At 42.9% G+C, this 17,623-nt stretch overlaps 1 protein-coding gene across 5 annotated transcripts in view; it reads right to left on the bottom strand.

Annotated features, from left to right (window-relative positions):
- FAM13C (family with sequence similarity 13 member C) overlaps positions 1-17,623 on the bottom strand; it is a 160,263-nt gene that overhangs the window by 46,422 nt on the left and 96,218 nt on the right. For all 5 annotated transcript variants that reach the window (XM_010589140.3, XM_010589138.3, XM_023546974.2 and 2 more), the window contains one exon: positions 2,764-2,848. In XM_010589140.3, the coding sequence (XP_010587442.1) occupies positions 2,764-2,848 (85 nt within the window). The remainder of the gene's footprint in view (positions 1-2,763; positions 2,849-17,623) is intronic.

The following is a 17,623-nucleotide window of genomic DNA, read 5'->3' on the forward strand; positions in this document are numbered from 1 at the left end:
AAATGTACTTAAGTTATGCCCTAATTAAGTCTAAATTAAGTTTGAAATCTATTTAAGTGACATCAATTTATAAATATTTGTCTTTAATGGTAGCATATGGTATCTAGACATTTCCATAAAAATCACTTATCACTGTAGCCTATTCATGGGTTTTGTCTCCTTTATACCAATTATTGACACAAACATTACTAATTGAATATGTACATGTAAGGCTCAGGGCTAGATGCTAGACTTGAAGAAAGACAAAACCATTTTTAAATTACTGTAATCTTTTATTAGAAACCCTGGTGGTGTAGTGGTTAAGAACTATGGCTGTTAACCAAAAGTTCGGCATTTTGAAGCCACCAGGCGCTCCTTGGAAACCCTGTGGGGCAGTTCTACTCCGTTCTATAGCATCGCTACGAGTTGGAATCCATTCTGGAAGTCCATTCACAGGCCCTGAGTTAAGAACCCTGATCTAAAACAGCATAAATTTCTTCCCTCTGAGTGACGCTAATTAGAAAATGTATGGTGTTTCAGAGTTCGTCTTAGAAGCCAATAAGACCAATCCATCCCATAATTTAAATTGTAGAAGTGTCTTCCAAAAAGCCTTTCATTCTGACAATATCTCTGCCAAATGAAGAGACTCCTTAGGTCCCTGAAAACATCTAACAGATGGCTTCTACATTGTGTCAAAAGGTTTTATTGGAAAATTAGAGAGAAACATGTATCAAATAAAACCTACAAGGTCTACCGCATTCCCCATATGAAGTTCCCATGAAGTCACTTCAGCTAAACCAGACTCCTTCTTGTACATGAGCTCTGCAAGGTGAAAAACATCAGGATGGGTTTTATCTTTGAAAATGTTTTAGAGCTGTTCTTAGCTAGTGAACACGTTCTACAAGTGTTTGCACACGTGCGCACACGCACACACATATACACACACAATGTGAAAACCTCTTCAAAGATGGCCTTGGAAGAGCTCTGGGACACCTCAGATTCATCTACATTTTGGAAAATCCAGCATCCAACCAAAAGCCTCCACTGTAAGGAGGCTTTTGCCCATTTCTGCCATTTGCAACTTACCATAGAATGAATGTATCGTTGGTTTTTTTGTGTGGGCAATCCCTACCTAAACCCAGTATGTGTTTCCATTTTGCAGTGAGTGTTAAAATCTTGTTTCAAATTCTGTCCATCCAAAGTGAGAAAATGCAAAACTAGTCTTGATCTTTGGGAGAAATAGGAGACACACACATACAAGTAATGATTAAAAAAAAAAAATACATCCACATCCAACATGTAACAACTACTTTATTGAACAATCACTCCTTGCCAGGCTTTTACATAGCTAATCCAAAAACATCAGATGCTTTATAGGTTAATCTGTGTTTGACTTGGAGCTGTTTTATGTGTTTTGTATGTATTCGTTTGCAGGAGGTAGGGTATGGGGTTGGAGGAAGAAGAAGGATGTCGTCTAATAATTTGACTTAAATCTCTAATTGACTTGACATTCGTCCTGGCACAATTTTACATGCAGCCTACTCCAAACACAATGGCCAACAGCAAGGGGACTCTCCAGGCAACAAGGCAACTGGATACCTACATCCATAGGGAAATAATCTACCACCTACCAGCAGTCACCTTGGGCTAGTTACTTAACCTCTCCAGGCCTTGGTGTACTTACTATAAAATTGGAAGAGTATTATTTCACTGGTTGGCCTAAGGATTTAATATAATACAGATAAAGTGCTTAGAACAGTGCCTGAATTATAGAGTCTTCAGTAATAACAGTAAAAAAAAAAAAAAAAAAAATTTTTTTTTTCAACAGTAGCTACTATTAATAGCTATCATTTGACACTATTATTCATCTGCATTCAAACATTGGAATGACTGTTTTGCCTGCCGTAGACCATTTTAAACAGTAGTGTCTTAAATGTACTATTGTTAATGCTGCTGAAATATATGACCTTTGTAAATCTCTTCCATCAATTCCTAGAGATAAAGGACATCTCATGAAGCAAGCTCACCTAAGCCTATTTCTATCATCCATCCAGAAACCAGCCTGCAAACGTCTGACCCATTTGAGTTAGAAAATTTAAGCAGTGCTCTCATTTCTACTCACTTGAATTAGTACCTCTTTCCTATCTAAGTCTTCTGAGGAGTGTTTGCCTTCTGCTTGATAGTCAACCTACCAATCCTGGGATTAAAACTGGAGAAACTTACAAATGAGACCTAATTCTGAGACTTTTTGACACAAATTAAAGCTAAAAAAAAAAAACCAGACAAGACAATATGGGATAACAGTAAGCTACCCCATTTACCTCCACTCTCCCTGTGTTGATGGGTCATCTTACAAGCAGTTAATAGAAGAAAGGAAGTAGCAACGTTTAAACATCTCCATCCCCACACAACCTCAAAGATACCAGGAGTTTCAAGACAGCGCAAGTAGGTCCAGTGATAGCAAATAAGCACACACTCAGTTGACACATAATTACCAAACAGGAAAATGAAGGCTACAAGTTGGGGTGAGTGCTTTCCACCTGAATCCCATTTACATAAGCCTGACTCTTGGTCCCTAGCTGGAGAAGAAGGTTCTACCTTACAGCATATCCTCATTCCCCCTGCTCTGGCTCAGCTACTCCTGGGTAACTCAGAAGCACCTTTTCAGCTTTCATGTTGCACCAGGTACCGTTTCCCACAGGGAGCCAAGTTCAGGATGAAGCAACAACAGGCTGAACTACCTTGAGAGTACAAACGAGGACATCCCCCAGCCCTGCCTCTTACCTGCAGAATCCGCGGTTTCGGCAGGCAAGCTCTGGGTTGACGCTGTGGCTGGGTCCTTGACTCCAGGCACCTGAGCAGCTTCTTCCTGATTTATCAAAAATGCAGAGCACAGATCAGATTCAAGGGCTTGGAGCTTTAGCAAGGAATTCTGCCAGCAAAAGCAGAACATTGGGCTAGCTCAGTAGATGCCTAAAACCCGGCTGTGGCTCCTCAGCTTCTGGGAGAGCACCTTTGTCCAGGGCCAGGCAGGAAGAGGGTCGCGGCCACAGCTGCTGCAGGGAAAAGAGCTGCTTGTCTCCGAATCAGATAGGCTTTATTCCACATGCAGCCTCAGAGTCTGCCTCATTTAAATCCTAAGGTATATGGATTGTCTGTGACACATGGGACTGGCGATTTCGTCAGCAAGAGATGCTGCACTTGAACTAATTTGAGAAGGTTTCTGTTTCCCAGGTGCTTGAGGCTTTACGCTTTGCAAGTGTTTCATTCATTGTGCTGATATCAGGAGCAGATGACATTAGGCCCCTCCCAGGCAACCATTCATAAAAGCTGTCGTCCTTCCACTGCAAAGCCTGCAGCAGACCGCAGTGCATAAAGAGTTACTGCTGCAGAGGGCGCCCGGCATCTGGGAGGGGCTTCGGGGGGCGGGCCTTATCTGCATCTGGGGGGTGTGTCTTCTAAAGTTCCTTCTCTCACATAGTATGACTGCAGCTGCCTCTTATCAAAGCAGAGTCAGGAGAGACAACCTTGGTCCCTTATTGTGGCTGAGCCACGGAGGAAGAAGCGATTTATCTTTCATAGCCCCCAGCACAACCTCCCACCCGTCCCCTTCACTTTTCCCTTAAAATCTCTCCTATGGTTCGTAATAAAAGCAAAGTCATACAGACTGACGCACACATCCTGCCGTGATGCAGACGCCCAGTAAATTAATTCCCCTGACCAGGTGAAAGTGAGTCACGCCTGAGTCTCTGGCCAGCACAGCTGCCATGCAAGGGAGAAGCACTGCAGGTCTCAGCAGTTGCTCCACCTACCCAGCTCCGGGAGGAGCAGTCACCTGGAGCGGAGCCATGGGTCCTTTCCTTACTATGACCCCCAACACACACACACTCCTATTCACAATCTGTGCTCCACATATCTTATCCCTGAAATCCTCACACCCTACCCCTCCCACACATCCTCACACCTTATACCCCACACACCCTACCACACACATACCCTCACATCCACCTCCCCCACCCTCACAACTTACCCGCCACACACCCTTACACCCTACACCCCACACACCCTACCACACACACGCCCTCACACCTACCCCCACATACCCTCACAACCCACTCCCCTATACCCTTACACCCCACACACCGTCACACCTTACACCCCACACACCCTACCATACACACACCCTCACACCCACCCGCACACACCCTCATAACCTACTCCCCCATACCCTTACACTCTCATACCTTACACCCCACACATCCTACCACACACACCCTCACACCCACCCCCCACACCCTCACAACCTACCCCCCACATCCTTACACCTTACACCCCACACTCTCACACCTTATACCCTATACACCCTACCACACACACCCTCACAACCTACCCCTCACATTCTTACACCTTACACCTCACACACCCTACCACACACATACCCTCACACCCACTCCCTTACACTCTACTCCCACACACACAACCTCATAACCTACCCCGACACCCCCCACACACTCTCACACCCTATCCCCACACGCTCTCACCCTACCCCCCACAGACTCTCATACCCTACTCCCCATACCCTCACACCCTACCCCCCACACACCCTCACACCCTACCCCCCATACCTTCATACCCTCCAACCCCATATACATGCTCTCACAACAAACCCCCACCCTAACACCCTACTCCACACTATACCCCTACCCGACCCCACACACACTCCTATCCCTACCCTATAAATAGACTCACACCTTACCTCATATAAATACCCACCCCCTCAACATCTCCTCACACCTCACTGCTCCTCTCCACACAATATCCAACCACCTAACCTTATCTGTTCTATTAATGTGAGTAACTATGAACCTACATCAATGTTTTAAAAGCTGCCCACTGAGGGACATCTTAAATCTGTTGTCTCTTGTCAACTTTGAAAGCAGCAGCAGCCTAAGCAGCTCAGGATCCCTCCTGTACCATGCTCAGAGCTGGGGCTAGATCTGGTACAAACCCCTCTGTGTTCAGGGGCTGCTACCTGAGAGTCAACAGCTCAGCTGAGGCACCTGCAAGATACCAGGCCATTTTTTACAGCCTTCTTTCCTTTCCAGGGATGTTTTCCCAGCAGCTGAGTATGGAAATGGGAGCCTGAGGTTGTCAACAGGAGTTGTGGAAGGAGCAAGGGCACCAAGTTCCTGGAAGGGTTTAGCAGTCAAACAGCTGAGAGGCAAACAGGACTCCAGGGAAGTTTCCTACTAGAAGAAAACAAAAACTAAAGCAACTGCTGTTTAGTTGATTCCAACTCATAGTGACCCTGTAAGATAGAGTAGAACTGCCCCCATAGGGTTTCCAAGCTGTAAACCTTTGCAGAAGCAGACTGTCACATCACTCTCCTGCAGAGCGGCTGGTGGGTTTGAACTGCCAACTTTTTAGTTGGCAGTCAAGCACATTAACCACTGTGCCACCACCTTGGAAATCAGAGTGACTTCTCAAAAAGAGCAAAATGACTCTGAAAATTAATAATGCCAGTCCCTCTCTTCATTCAGAAACCCTGGTGTATAGTTATTAAAAGCTACAGCTGCTAACCAAAAGGCCAGTAGTTCGCATTTACCAAGAGCCCCTTGGAAACCCTATGGAGCAGTTCTACTCTGTCCTCTGGAGTCGCTATGAGTTGGAATTGACTCAACGGCAGCGAGTTTGGGTCTCTGTATTCAGAGGGAAGACCTGGTACCAGCAGCCTCTCTGAAAATTCATATGCACCCTGTTTATTCTGTGAAGCAGAATTGGGCACAGTCTTCAGGTTCATACAAGACCCAGAAGGGAATGTCAGCTCAGCTACGCACTACGTGTCTGACTTTAGGCAAGTACCTTGGCTATTTCAAACCTTAATTTCCTTATCTGTAAAAAGTGAGGATAATCACAGTAACAATGACAACTGCTTTACAGGGCTACTCTAAGAATTAAAAGAGAGAAGTCATGGCAAGCACTTTGCACAGCATCAGCACATGGAAAACACCCAAGGACTGGACACTGAGGTTATTTGTAATGTCTCTTATCTCTAGTCAACCTGGAGGCCGCTGGGAAGAGCTCAGGTCCTGCGGTGAAGCCAAGCTGTACACAAGCTCTGAGACCTTGGCTCATCGCTTTACCTCCCAGGGACTCACTTTCTGCACCTGCCCAGCAAGGACCTCAAGCTAGATAATTCTGAGTTCCCTTCCAACTTTTAAGGAGAGAAAAGCCAGTACAAATAGACTGAGGGTTGATGCACAGAATCTGGTACCAAGTGGGTGCTTGGATAGGTTTGAGGAACTGAACCAAGTGTTTACAAAAGACAGACAAATAGCAAAGAAAATGAAATAACAGTTCACTGCACAGAGTATTCTGTAGTTCATATTCAGAGGCTGCTGGACTCCCACGGGGAGTATTAATCAGTACTAGAAGTACTACTAGAAGTATTAATCAGATTGTTCTCATCCATCTTCCTTTCCCATCTTCTCTCTCACTTGTCATACTGAAGCAGAAACAAAATTCCAAGAGCCAAAGGAGGTCGATTGGCATTGCTGATTTACTCTCCTCTGAGATGCTAGATAGAACTAAGCTTCAAGGAACGGAGAAGAAAAGGAGGAGTGGGAAATGCAACAGAAGAGAGAGGATGATGGTCTGGAAAGAAAAGAAGACCTCCAAGTAGAAGGGAGAACAAAAAACTGTAAATTGAGGAAAAGCACACAGAGTGGAAGAAACTCTGCACTTCCCCACTCTGCACCGACCTGTGGCCTGAGGACAACCTGATGTTCAGCAGTAAAGGGCACCTGTAAACAGTAAAGTATTACCCTGTGTGGGTGATATGAAGGGATACCTCTCCTGATGACCAAGCTGGAACTGGACGGAGCCCAGGTAGGGCAGAGTGGGGGATGGGGACTTACCTATGAGCAATTTGTGCCACTGTTATATATATGTCCTTCTAGTAGAAGACAAGTGACATCAAGCCTGTCCTATCAGGGCTGACCCTTGTAGAGACCTTCCCACCCCCAAAAGGCCACAAACAGCCCATACCACACACCTGGGCTCATACTCCCATGCAGAAGTAATATCATACACAAACCTTCAGATGCTCAGACGTAGTTATGAATTCACAGATAGCTACACTAGACACATATGGGCCCCTTCCTCATGGGGCGTCCAGTCTAGTGGAGAGACAGCTAGCAAATAAGTAAATAAATCAGGAAAATAATGACAGTTATTATTGTTATAGGGCTACGGAGGAAAGAAACGTAAGGCCCTGGAGAGAGTGGCTAACCAGCTGCTTCACTATTCAATCATGCCGGACTTACTGACCTTTAATGTAAGACCATGGTTTTCCACTACAGGAAGATGAAGAAGGAAAGAAATGTGGTCCTAGTGCTACTTCAGTCCAGCCCTCCTCTCCCAAAGACTTCTGCTCCCTGCCAGGCTGCCCTCCAGCTCTTCTTTTGGGGCCAGGATGCTAGCATTTTTTCCAAAGTCTCTGTGAATGGATCTGCAGGAAAAAGGAGTAAGGGCTAATGGGTCCTCTAAAGAACAACTATCTCTGCTTTCCCAACTCTTCTTTCTGGCTACGAAAGAAGCTGAGGGAAGTCTGGAAAACCTAGCCGTAGTTTACTAAAGCTAATTTTTCTCTTTTACATAACAGACAATATGCTACTTGTTTTAGAAAATGCTCTACTCATTTTCCCTCCTCTACAATTACCCAGGTCCCACTTTCCTTGGGTTGGAACAGAGAACACCTACACAGGCTGGATTGGTAAATGCTATTTTAAGGTGGTGTCATCTGCAATGTACCAGCTGCAGAGCAGGGGCCGCTTGCTCTTAGTTTCTATAAAGGATTTGATGCCCCTCCCCACCCTTTATCTATCCAAGAACTGCAGATACATGCTCTATGGTGTTATATAGCAAATCAAATGAGAAATCTGCTCAAAACTGGGGATAAAACTGCGTTCCCAAACATCCCCATGTTCACTTACCACTCTTCTTCCTTTAGTATCCACGTTCCCTGAAAATATTCACCCTCTCTCCACATGCACACATATAATACCCTTCCTTTACATATGCTCATTCGCCTGCCCCCACACCACCTCCCAGACTCTATTTAGCTGTAGTTATTACTACAGTCTAAGTTCCATCAAAAAGTCTTGAGTTAGTTCTGATTACCTTATCTAAGCAGGGCTCCCTTTATGTCTCTCTTAGCATTGTGTTTGTTTCTTTCTTCACACTCACTACAATACGTGATTTTCTTTGTCTACTTGTGTATCAGCTTTTTCTAGCTCCATGAAGGCTGGAACCATGGCTCAATTGTTCACTATTGCATACTAGCACAATCTGGAGCACAGTAATTGATCAATTCAAGGCTGTCGTTGTATATTAGTTTTTATAGGCTCTTTAGGCAGCATGCTTGAGGATGCCCTCTGGCTACCCATATTTCAAGCCCCCTGCAGAAACTTTAATAAGCTTAAGAATCACTGGGGGAGTAAGAAGTCTGTTAAAGATGTGTACTCCCAGCAGGCCCCAACCCCCAAAATTCCAATTTACCCCCAACAATCCCTGGTGGGGTCATTTTAATTGCAGGAAATCCAATGTCCACACTTTGAGAAACAAGGGTCTATTCCCTGGGGCCCTGACCCACTCTAAAAGTCCACCATGGTTTCCTTCATGGCTCCAGCTGCCCTGGGCCACAGCCCTCTGACACCCTCATTAGCCTTTTGCTTCAGTTTGCCCTTGAGAGCTGGACACCCACACAAGAAGCATAAAGGGGCTGAAGTGCTTAGAATCATGCCAGTGTTGCCTCCTAAACTCCTGTTGCTGTACTCTGGATGTTCTTGCTAAAAGAGTTGGGACTTCTTTCAACACTGATGGCTACAAGAATAAAGCCAAATTCACCAGGCCCCTGAGGACCTGGGGTTTTTGGTTGATCCCTCTGGAGACTGTGTTGCTATGTCCCAGCATGCTTTGTGGCGAAGTCTAACTGAAGAATGGTTTACCTCAGCTCAGCCCACCCCACACAAAGAAAAGTGATCCAACAATGAGGAAATTATCCAACAATATCACAAGCAAGCAAAATTTCGCTGAAGATCGTTCAAAAGTAGTTGCAGCCATGCATAGACAGGAAACTGCCAGAAAGTCAAGCTGGATTAAGAAGATGTGGAACAAGGGATATCATTGGTGATGTCAGATGGATCCCGGTTGAAAGCAGAGAACATGAGAAGGATGTTTACCTGTGCTTTATTGACTATACAAAGGCATTTGACTGTGTGGATCATAACAAATTATGGATAACATTGTGAAGAATGAGAATTCCAGAACACTTAATTGTGCTTATGGGGAATCTGTACTCTACCAAGAGGCAGTTGTTCAAACAGAACAAGGGGGTACTGTGTTCTGGAAAGGTGTGTGCCAGGGTTGTATCCTTTCACCATACTTATTCAATTTGTATGCTGAGCAAATAATCCAAGACGGTGGACTATACGAAGAACTCAGCATCAGGATTGGAGAAAGACTCATTAACAACCTGCGATATGCAGATGACACAACCTTGCTTGCTGAAAGTAAAGAAGACTTGAAGCACTTACTGATGAAGATCAAAGACTACAGCCTTCAGTATAGATTACACTTCAACATAAAGAAAACAAAAGTCCTCACAACTGGACCAATAAGCAACATCATGATAAATGGAGAAAAGATTGAAGTTATCAAGGATTTCATTTTACTTGGATCCACAATCAACACCCATAGAAGCAGCAGTTCAAGAAATCAAATGACATATTGCATTGGGTAAACCCTGCTGCAAAAGACCTCTTTATAGGGTTAAAAGGAAAGGTGTCACTTTGATAACAACTAAGGCATGCCTGAGCCAAACCATGATATTTTGGTATTTTCAATCACCTCATATGCATCTGAAAGCTGAACAATGAATAAGTGAGACTGGAGGATTGATATCTTTGAATTATGGTGTTGCAAAGAATATTGAATATACCATAGACTGCCAGAAGAATGAATAAGTCTGTCTTAGAAGAAGTACAGTCAGAATGCTCATTAGAAGCAAAGATGGCGAGACTTCATCTCACATACTTTGGACATGGTATCAGGAAAGATAAGTCCTTGGAGAAGAATATCAGATCTGGTAAATTAAAGGGTCAGTGAAAGAGAGGAAGACCCTCAATGAGATGGATTAACACGGGGGCTGCGATGATGGACTCAAACACAGCAACAATTATGAGGATGGTGCAGGATGGGGCAGTGTTTTGTTCTGTTGTACAGAGGGTCGCTATGAGTCAGAACCCACTCAAAGGCACCTAACAGCAAAAGCCCACCACTATTTCTGTCACCTCTGGATGGTCAGACCTTGCTTTCCTGCACTCCCTGATGGAGAAATTCAATTTAAAGAACAAACTATTCACTTCAAGGATCTCTCTATTGATAAGAGGATCCAGGACCTATTCTGATTCTATCAGCACTCTTTTTAAACAAGGACTCTTTCAAATCCAGCCACAGCACATAATAACCCAAAACAAATTTCCTTTCAGCCAAATGATGTCATGTTGGGAGAGGCAGTCTTCACCTAATTGTGATATCCTTGTTACGTTCACTTTTTAAGATAAAAAAAAAAAAAAAAAGATCTGGGAGAGAATAAGACAGCTTTATAAACACACTTTAAGACTCTGGTCTTCTCTAGAGAAGACACTGATTTTCTAAAAAATAGAAGGTCTCATTTACAACTCACAGAATGGGCTTCAAGGCCTTCTCTTTGTTGTCACTATTTTTTAAGCCATCCATAAGCACAGGTACTAAGGTGGATAAACCCTCAACTAATCATTTTCCTAAGAACATCAATTACATTCTGAGGGCTGAGGTCAACAAATCTATGCTTATTTCTTTGTGGCTATTTTTGTTCTGATTTCTTTTAGCCCTGAAAAATATTCTAATTAAAAACTAAACTTGAGTAAGATGCAGGTACAATAGAACTTCTAGTCCCAAATCTACTACGGACTCATTCGGTGTCCCTGGGCCAACCACCCAACTGTGCTGGGCCCAGGCCCTTAATCTTTTCTGATGACACTACCTTAAGCCCTTCAGTTTCTGAAATTCAATAAATATTAGAACTTAATAACTTTCACACCAGGAATCATAAAATCACATGCCGTATAAAATAAATGACCTACCTATGCCTTTAAAGGTGGCGGATCACACTGGAAAATATTTGCCATTTCCTCAGATACAAGTCTTTTGTTATAAAACAAAAAAATGCAGCCTTTGTCTGCCTTAAAACCTGAATTTTATACCCTTAAGAAAACCAGCCGTGTCTAAAAAGGGCAAAAGATAACAATACAAGGAAGGCCAGAATCCAGGATATGAAGTCAGGAGTTGATGTGTGCCCCTATAAATCTTCAACCCCTATATAGAAAGGGAGGATCATGGAGTTTATTCTTCTACTGCAGCCCCTCTACCCCCACCCCAGCACTAATTCTGGAGCTGGGTATATATTAGATTCTCAACTACTGTTGAAATAAAGAATTACTCCTTAGAAAAAATATCAAAAGGTCACAGCTTCCAAGCAAAATTGTGGTCTTAGGAATAGCAGTAATATTTTTTCAAAGTTGAGTGGGAGATATATATATATATATGAAGGCTGTTGACTTTATATTTTGCCAAGTGAGAGCATGTAGAAAAATGAAAAATCCCATTCCCCATCATTTTATCACCAAATGAAAAATTTAAAGAACAATTTATAAATTAAAGAGTTATTCAAAGACTTTAGCTTTATGAAAAAACTCACTACATTGTTCTTATTTTTCTCCTTTGCCTACAAAGCAATAACAACTACAACACAAGCTGACATTTGGGAGGCACAGTACTAGATAAGGTCCACCAAGCCATCCATGAGAGTGAAAGGAATTAGTAGAGTAAAGAAGAATAAATCAAAGAGTGAGAAATAAGAAAAAGGACAGGGATGACATGCCAGAGATAAAGAACACGGGCCAACGGGATAAAGATCTAGTGGAATGTGGAGGACAGGGAAGGCAAAGCAGCTAAAGGCAAACACAAGTGGGTCAGCTCATGGTAAGTCTTGCCACAACTTCTCCGCTCAGCCCAACACCTCTGAAGTTTCTCCAAGTTAATCCACCAACAAGGAAGAATATGAGCTGCTGGCCTGGTTTCCATCTTTTCTACCAATACTGCTCTAAGAACTCCCTTGAGGGTGAGGGCTACAGGCTTTGGAAACAAGAAGCCCTGGTGGATGGTTGCTTATGAACAATGGGAGAGAATAATCCAAGCCTCAAAGTGGCTCTGAGAGTTTCTTTGGTGTGCAGTTAATTCAACTGAGAATGAAAACTAAGATTCACATCATGACCATGTTGGCTATGGTACATACTCAATGACACAGACAACAAATTTGTTATAAATAAATAAATCAATAAATCATGGGACATCATTCTAGCTGAGTAAACATAAAGCTTTTCTTGTAAGAAACCTTGGTGATGAACACAGTCTTTTATATCAATTTAGAAAATCATACCAGAAAAATGCCAGGGCCTTCTACAGTGGTCTAGCAGACAGGGGAATTACCTTGCAGACCGTATTTACAGAGACCAATATTATCCAACCCAGCATCCACTTCCCATCTTCTGATAAAAGCACTCCCAGATCCACAATTGGAAATATGGCCCACATCTGGCCATCAGCTTATTCCAAGCCCCAAGGTCATAGCGCCTGGTTTAGGAATGAGCACGTGATCCAAGCCAAATAAATGAGCACCAAGTATCAGGCTTTTTAGAACTAGAAAGAAGGACTTTTCCACTGCGTGATAGGCAGAATTCTAAAGACAGCCCCCAAGATTCCCATCTCCTGGTAATTGAATCAAACACTAATCCAGATACTGTTGTGAAGGGATTATGCAGATAAAATTAAAGTCCCAAATCAGAGACCCAGACAGCCTGACCCAATCAGTGAGGACTTTAAAAGCAGAGTATTCTCAGCTTGTAGCAGAAAAGGAAGAGTGAGAGATTCAAGGCACAAGAAGGATTTGGCATGCTGTTGCTGGTTCAGAGATGAAGAGGGCTACATTTCAGGAAATAGAGCCAGCCTCTGGAATCTAAGAGCACCCCTCAGCTGTTAGTCAACAAGGAAATGGAGACCCCAGCCCTACAACTGCAAAGAACTGAATTCAGCTAAAAACCTAAATGAACTTGGAAGCAATTCTTCCCCAGAGCCTCCAGATAGGCGCCCAGCCTGGCGATACTTTGATTTTAGCTTTAAAAGACCTGCAGTAGAGAACCTCATCAAGCCCACCCAGGTCTCTGACCTACCTACTATGAGCTACTAAATGGGTATTGTTTGAAGTTGCTAAATTTCTGATAATTTGGCACAGTAATAGAAAACTAAAGTTGTTGTTGGTTGCCATCAGGTTAGCCATAACTTACAGCAACCCCGTGTACAACAGAAGGAAGTGCTACTGGGTCCATGATCAATTACGGATCAGACCATTTTGATTCATAGGGTTTTCATTGGCTGATTTTCAGAATTAGGTCATCAGGCCTTTCTTCTATTCTTTCTTAGTTTGGAAGCTCCCCTGACACCTTTTCAGCAACAAACAAGCCTCCACTGACAGGTGGTGGCTGTGCTTGAGGTGCATTGGCCAGGAATCGAACCCAGGTCTCTCACATGGAAGGTGAGAATTCTATCACTGAACCACCAAAACTAAAACACACTGCAATTACTAGATATGAAAATGATGTGTCCCTGGAGAGGGGTGTACCTAAAGATGAAGCCAAAATAGGAAAGCAGAGCCAAGAGATGGAAATAGATGGAAACACGTGACAAGTTTGTAATCCCTGGGTCTACCCAGGCATGAAGTCTATTCCTATCCTAAACTTTCATCAGTATGAGCCGATAAATTCTTGATATTATTAAAGCCAGGTTGAATTTATTTTCAGTCACAAGGAAAGATTCCCAGATACTTAAAAAAAAAAAAATCATCATCATCAATTCTGAACTAAGGCCCAACCCTATGTACTGGGTTTACATTTGAACAGAGAAATACTCTCAATACCTGTTCTTACAGAAATACTATTTGACCAAATCAGAAGTATCAAAAGTCTAAACAGGCCTCTTACTAGACCATTTTCTCAAAATTAAAACAATTTTGAGGGAGAAATGCATCTTGAACAAAACAGTAAATACCATCTTGAGGTCTGATATGATCGATACCAAAAGATCTATATGCTAAACTATGGATGGCAATGAAACAACAATCAAACCCTCCACACACAGACACATATGGACACAGATATATCATATACACTGCAAACTGTTTTGCTTTTACTAAAATTAAGTAATTAATCTCAGGCTTCTTCATAGACTTTAAAAGAGGAAGATATCTTTAATGTTCAGGCTATGTTGAGCTATTATGACTACCATAATTCAACAGATGAAGGGTACCAGCAGCATGTAAAGAAAAGATGAATTTTTCATATCAACTTCAGGTGGATAGATGATCTTTTTCACACCCAGCTAAACAAAAATAGGTGTCCCTGTGGTAGAACAAGACTGTGGTTAAAGGTCCAAGGTTTAACTTCTTGTCCTGGTATTAGGTGATTATTGAGGATTTGTTCCATGCTAATAATTTATTACATTTGTTGATTGTAACATAGACCCTTACTGAAAGTTCCCATGGTATTCCTAAGAGTTTTATCCCCTTCTGATAGAACTTCAGTCAGAACATACCACAGCATGAGACTGAATCCAGTCTCACTCTGCGCATTTTCCTTTACTCTGGCTCTCTACCAATCAAGAAAAGTAAAAATCCAGAAATCTCCCAGTTATTTTTATTTTTTTATTAACTTTTATTGAGCTTCAAGTGAACGTTTACAAATCAAGTCAGTTTGTCACATATAAGTTTATATACATCTTACTCCTTACTCCCACTTGCTCTCCCCCTAATGAGTCAGCCCTTCCAGTCTCTCCTTTCGTGACAATTTTGCCAGCTTCCAACTCTCTCTATCCTCCCATCCCCCCTCCAGACAGGAGATGCCAACACAGTCTCAAGTGTCCACCTGATATAATTAGCTCACTCTTCATCAGCATCTCTCTCCTACCCTCTGTCCAGTCCCTTTCATGTCTGATGAGTTGTCTTCAGGGATGGTTCCTGTCCTGTGCCAACAGAAGGTTTGGGGACCATGACTGCCGGGATTCCTCTAGTCTCAGTCAGACCATTAAGTATGGTCTTTTTATGAGAATTTGGGGTCTGCATCCCACTGATCTCCTGCTCCCTCAGGGGTTCTCTATTGTGCTCCCTGTCAGGGCAGTCATCAATTGTGGCCGGGCACCAACTAGTTCTTCTGGTCCCAGGATGATGTAGGTCTCTGGTTCATGTGGTCCTTTCTGTCTCTTGGGCTCTTAGTTGTTGTGTGACCTTGGTGTTCTTCATTCTCCTTTGCTCCAGGTGGATTGAGACCAATTGATGCATCTTAGATGGCCGCTTGTTAGCATTTAAGACCCCAGACATCACATTTCAAAGTTCTCCCAGTTATTATGATAGAGTTAAAACTAAACCTCAAAGCAATCACAGATTTAGGACACATCTCTAAGGGTCATATGACACCTAACATGTTTCGACCCTATTCTATACACTCAAAGAGAACCCATAGTGGAGTACTCAGTATAGATTTGCAATAATATCTTTTCATTAAAGAGATTCATTTGTCCTCTTGCTTAAACACTGAAAAAAAAGGAGAACAGTATGGTATCAGAGAACTGTGTTTGCCTCTTTCAGATATACTAGGTTTTATTGGTTACCAAGTGAAATGGCATAGCCAGTTTGACTGTGCCAACTTTCCTCATGAAGAAACAATGTGGCTAGAATTTTCTCCACCTTTGGAAACCATTTCTTTTTCCTACTCTTGACTTCTCAGAGTTAGGAAGGGGGCAGCAGGGTGGAAAGGATGGACTACTATACTGTTTTGATCTTCACTGCTGAGTCTATCAATTTTTTCTCCTCTACAGAAGATAACGCCATCATCTTCTCCAATTCCATGACCTGGGTGTATGTGACTCACTGACTTCTGGCTGGTTGCTTTCTTCCTCTCCATCAGTGGTCCCTTCCACATTCAGTTATTTCAGTGTCCAGGCTGATAACCATGCTGAAATCTGGCCCCATAATTCCTTGGCCCCTTGGATTCTAATGCCGTTTCCACTTTGGCTGGCCGTATCAGCAGGTTTCCATAAATTTTGAAAATTTCAGACCTAAACACAACCTCCTGTCCTGTTCATCTCTCCCATTCTTGCCCTACAACTGAACTTGTTGGTCACCTTAATGATATTAAGGTTCTAGATCCTCTATGTTCTTACAGTCAATCATTCCACTTAGACCTCTTACCCAGTGGAAATTATATGTGGGGGAGGCAGGTAGCTGTCTTCAGTTTGACTCTGGGGACACTGAAAGGCCAGTATACCTGCCTAGAAACATTTCCCCTAGTGACTTCATAAGTCTTAGCCACCTTGAAATCCTCACCATTAGAGTTGCATGACTTACTAGTGGGCAAAAGACTAGGGCACCCATTCTAAGATTGAGCATCTGCTTCTTTGTGCTTGACACATCTCTCTTAGGTAAAACCACTAATCCATGGCAAGATTTTGGTTTTATTTTGTTTGTTTGTTTTAAGATCTATAAACTGGCTCCTTAGCCCTGGAAAAAGTAAACTGTAGAGTTGGTCCATGACAGCACAAGACAGTTTCATAGCCAGTAAGCCTCAAAGCCAATTGACTTGTGGCTTAGCTCTTAAAAAAAAGAAAAAAAGAATACTATGCATCGATAAAGAACAGTGACGAATCTGTGAAACATTTCATAACCTGGAGGAACCTGGAAGGCATTATGCTGAGCGAAATTAGTCAGAGGCAAAAGGACAAATATTGTATAAGACCACTATTATAAGATCTTGAGAAATAGTATAAACTGAAAAGAACACACACTTTTGTGGTTACGAGGGGGGGAGGAAGGGAGGGAGGAAGATGGTTTTTTACTGATTAGTTAGTAGATAAGAACTGCTTTAGGTGAAGGGAAGGACAATACTCAATACATGGAAGGTCAGCTCAACTGGACTGGACTGGACCAAAAGCAAAGAAGTTTCCGGGATAAACTGAATACTTCAAAGGTCAGCGGAGCAAGGGTGGGGGTTTGGGGACTATGGCTTAAGGAGACTTCTAAGTCAATTGGCAAAATAATTCTATTATGAAAACATTCTGCATCCCACTTTGAAATGTGGTGTCTGGGGTCTTAAATGCTAACAAGTGGCCATCTAAGATGCATCAATTGGTCTCAACCCATCTGGATCAAAGGAGAATGAAGATCACCAAGCTCACACGATAACTATAAGCCCAAGAGACAGAAAGGGCCACGTGAACCAGAGACTTATATCATCCTGAGACCAGAAGAACTAGATGGTGTCCGGCCACAACCGATGACTGCCCTGACAGGGAGCACAATAGAGAACCCCTGAGGGAGCAGGAGGTCAGTGGGATGCAGACCCCAAATTCTCACAAAAAGACCATACTTAATGGTCTGACTGAGACTAGAGGAATCCCGGCAGTCATGGTCCCCAAACCTTCTGTTGGCCCAGAACAG

Source organism: Loxodonta africana, chromosome 16, assembly GCF_030014295.1.
Source record: "Loxodonta africana isolate mLoxAfr1 chromosome 16, mLoxAfr1.hap2, whole genome shotgun sequence".
Lineage (NCBI taxonomy): Eukaryota > Metazoa > Chordata > Mammalia > Proboscidea > Elephantidae > Loxodonta > Loxodonta africana.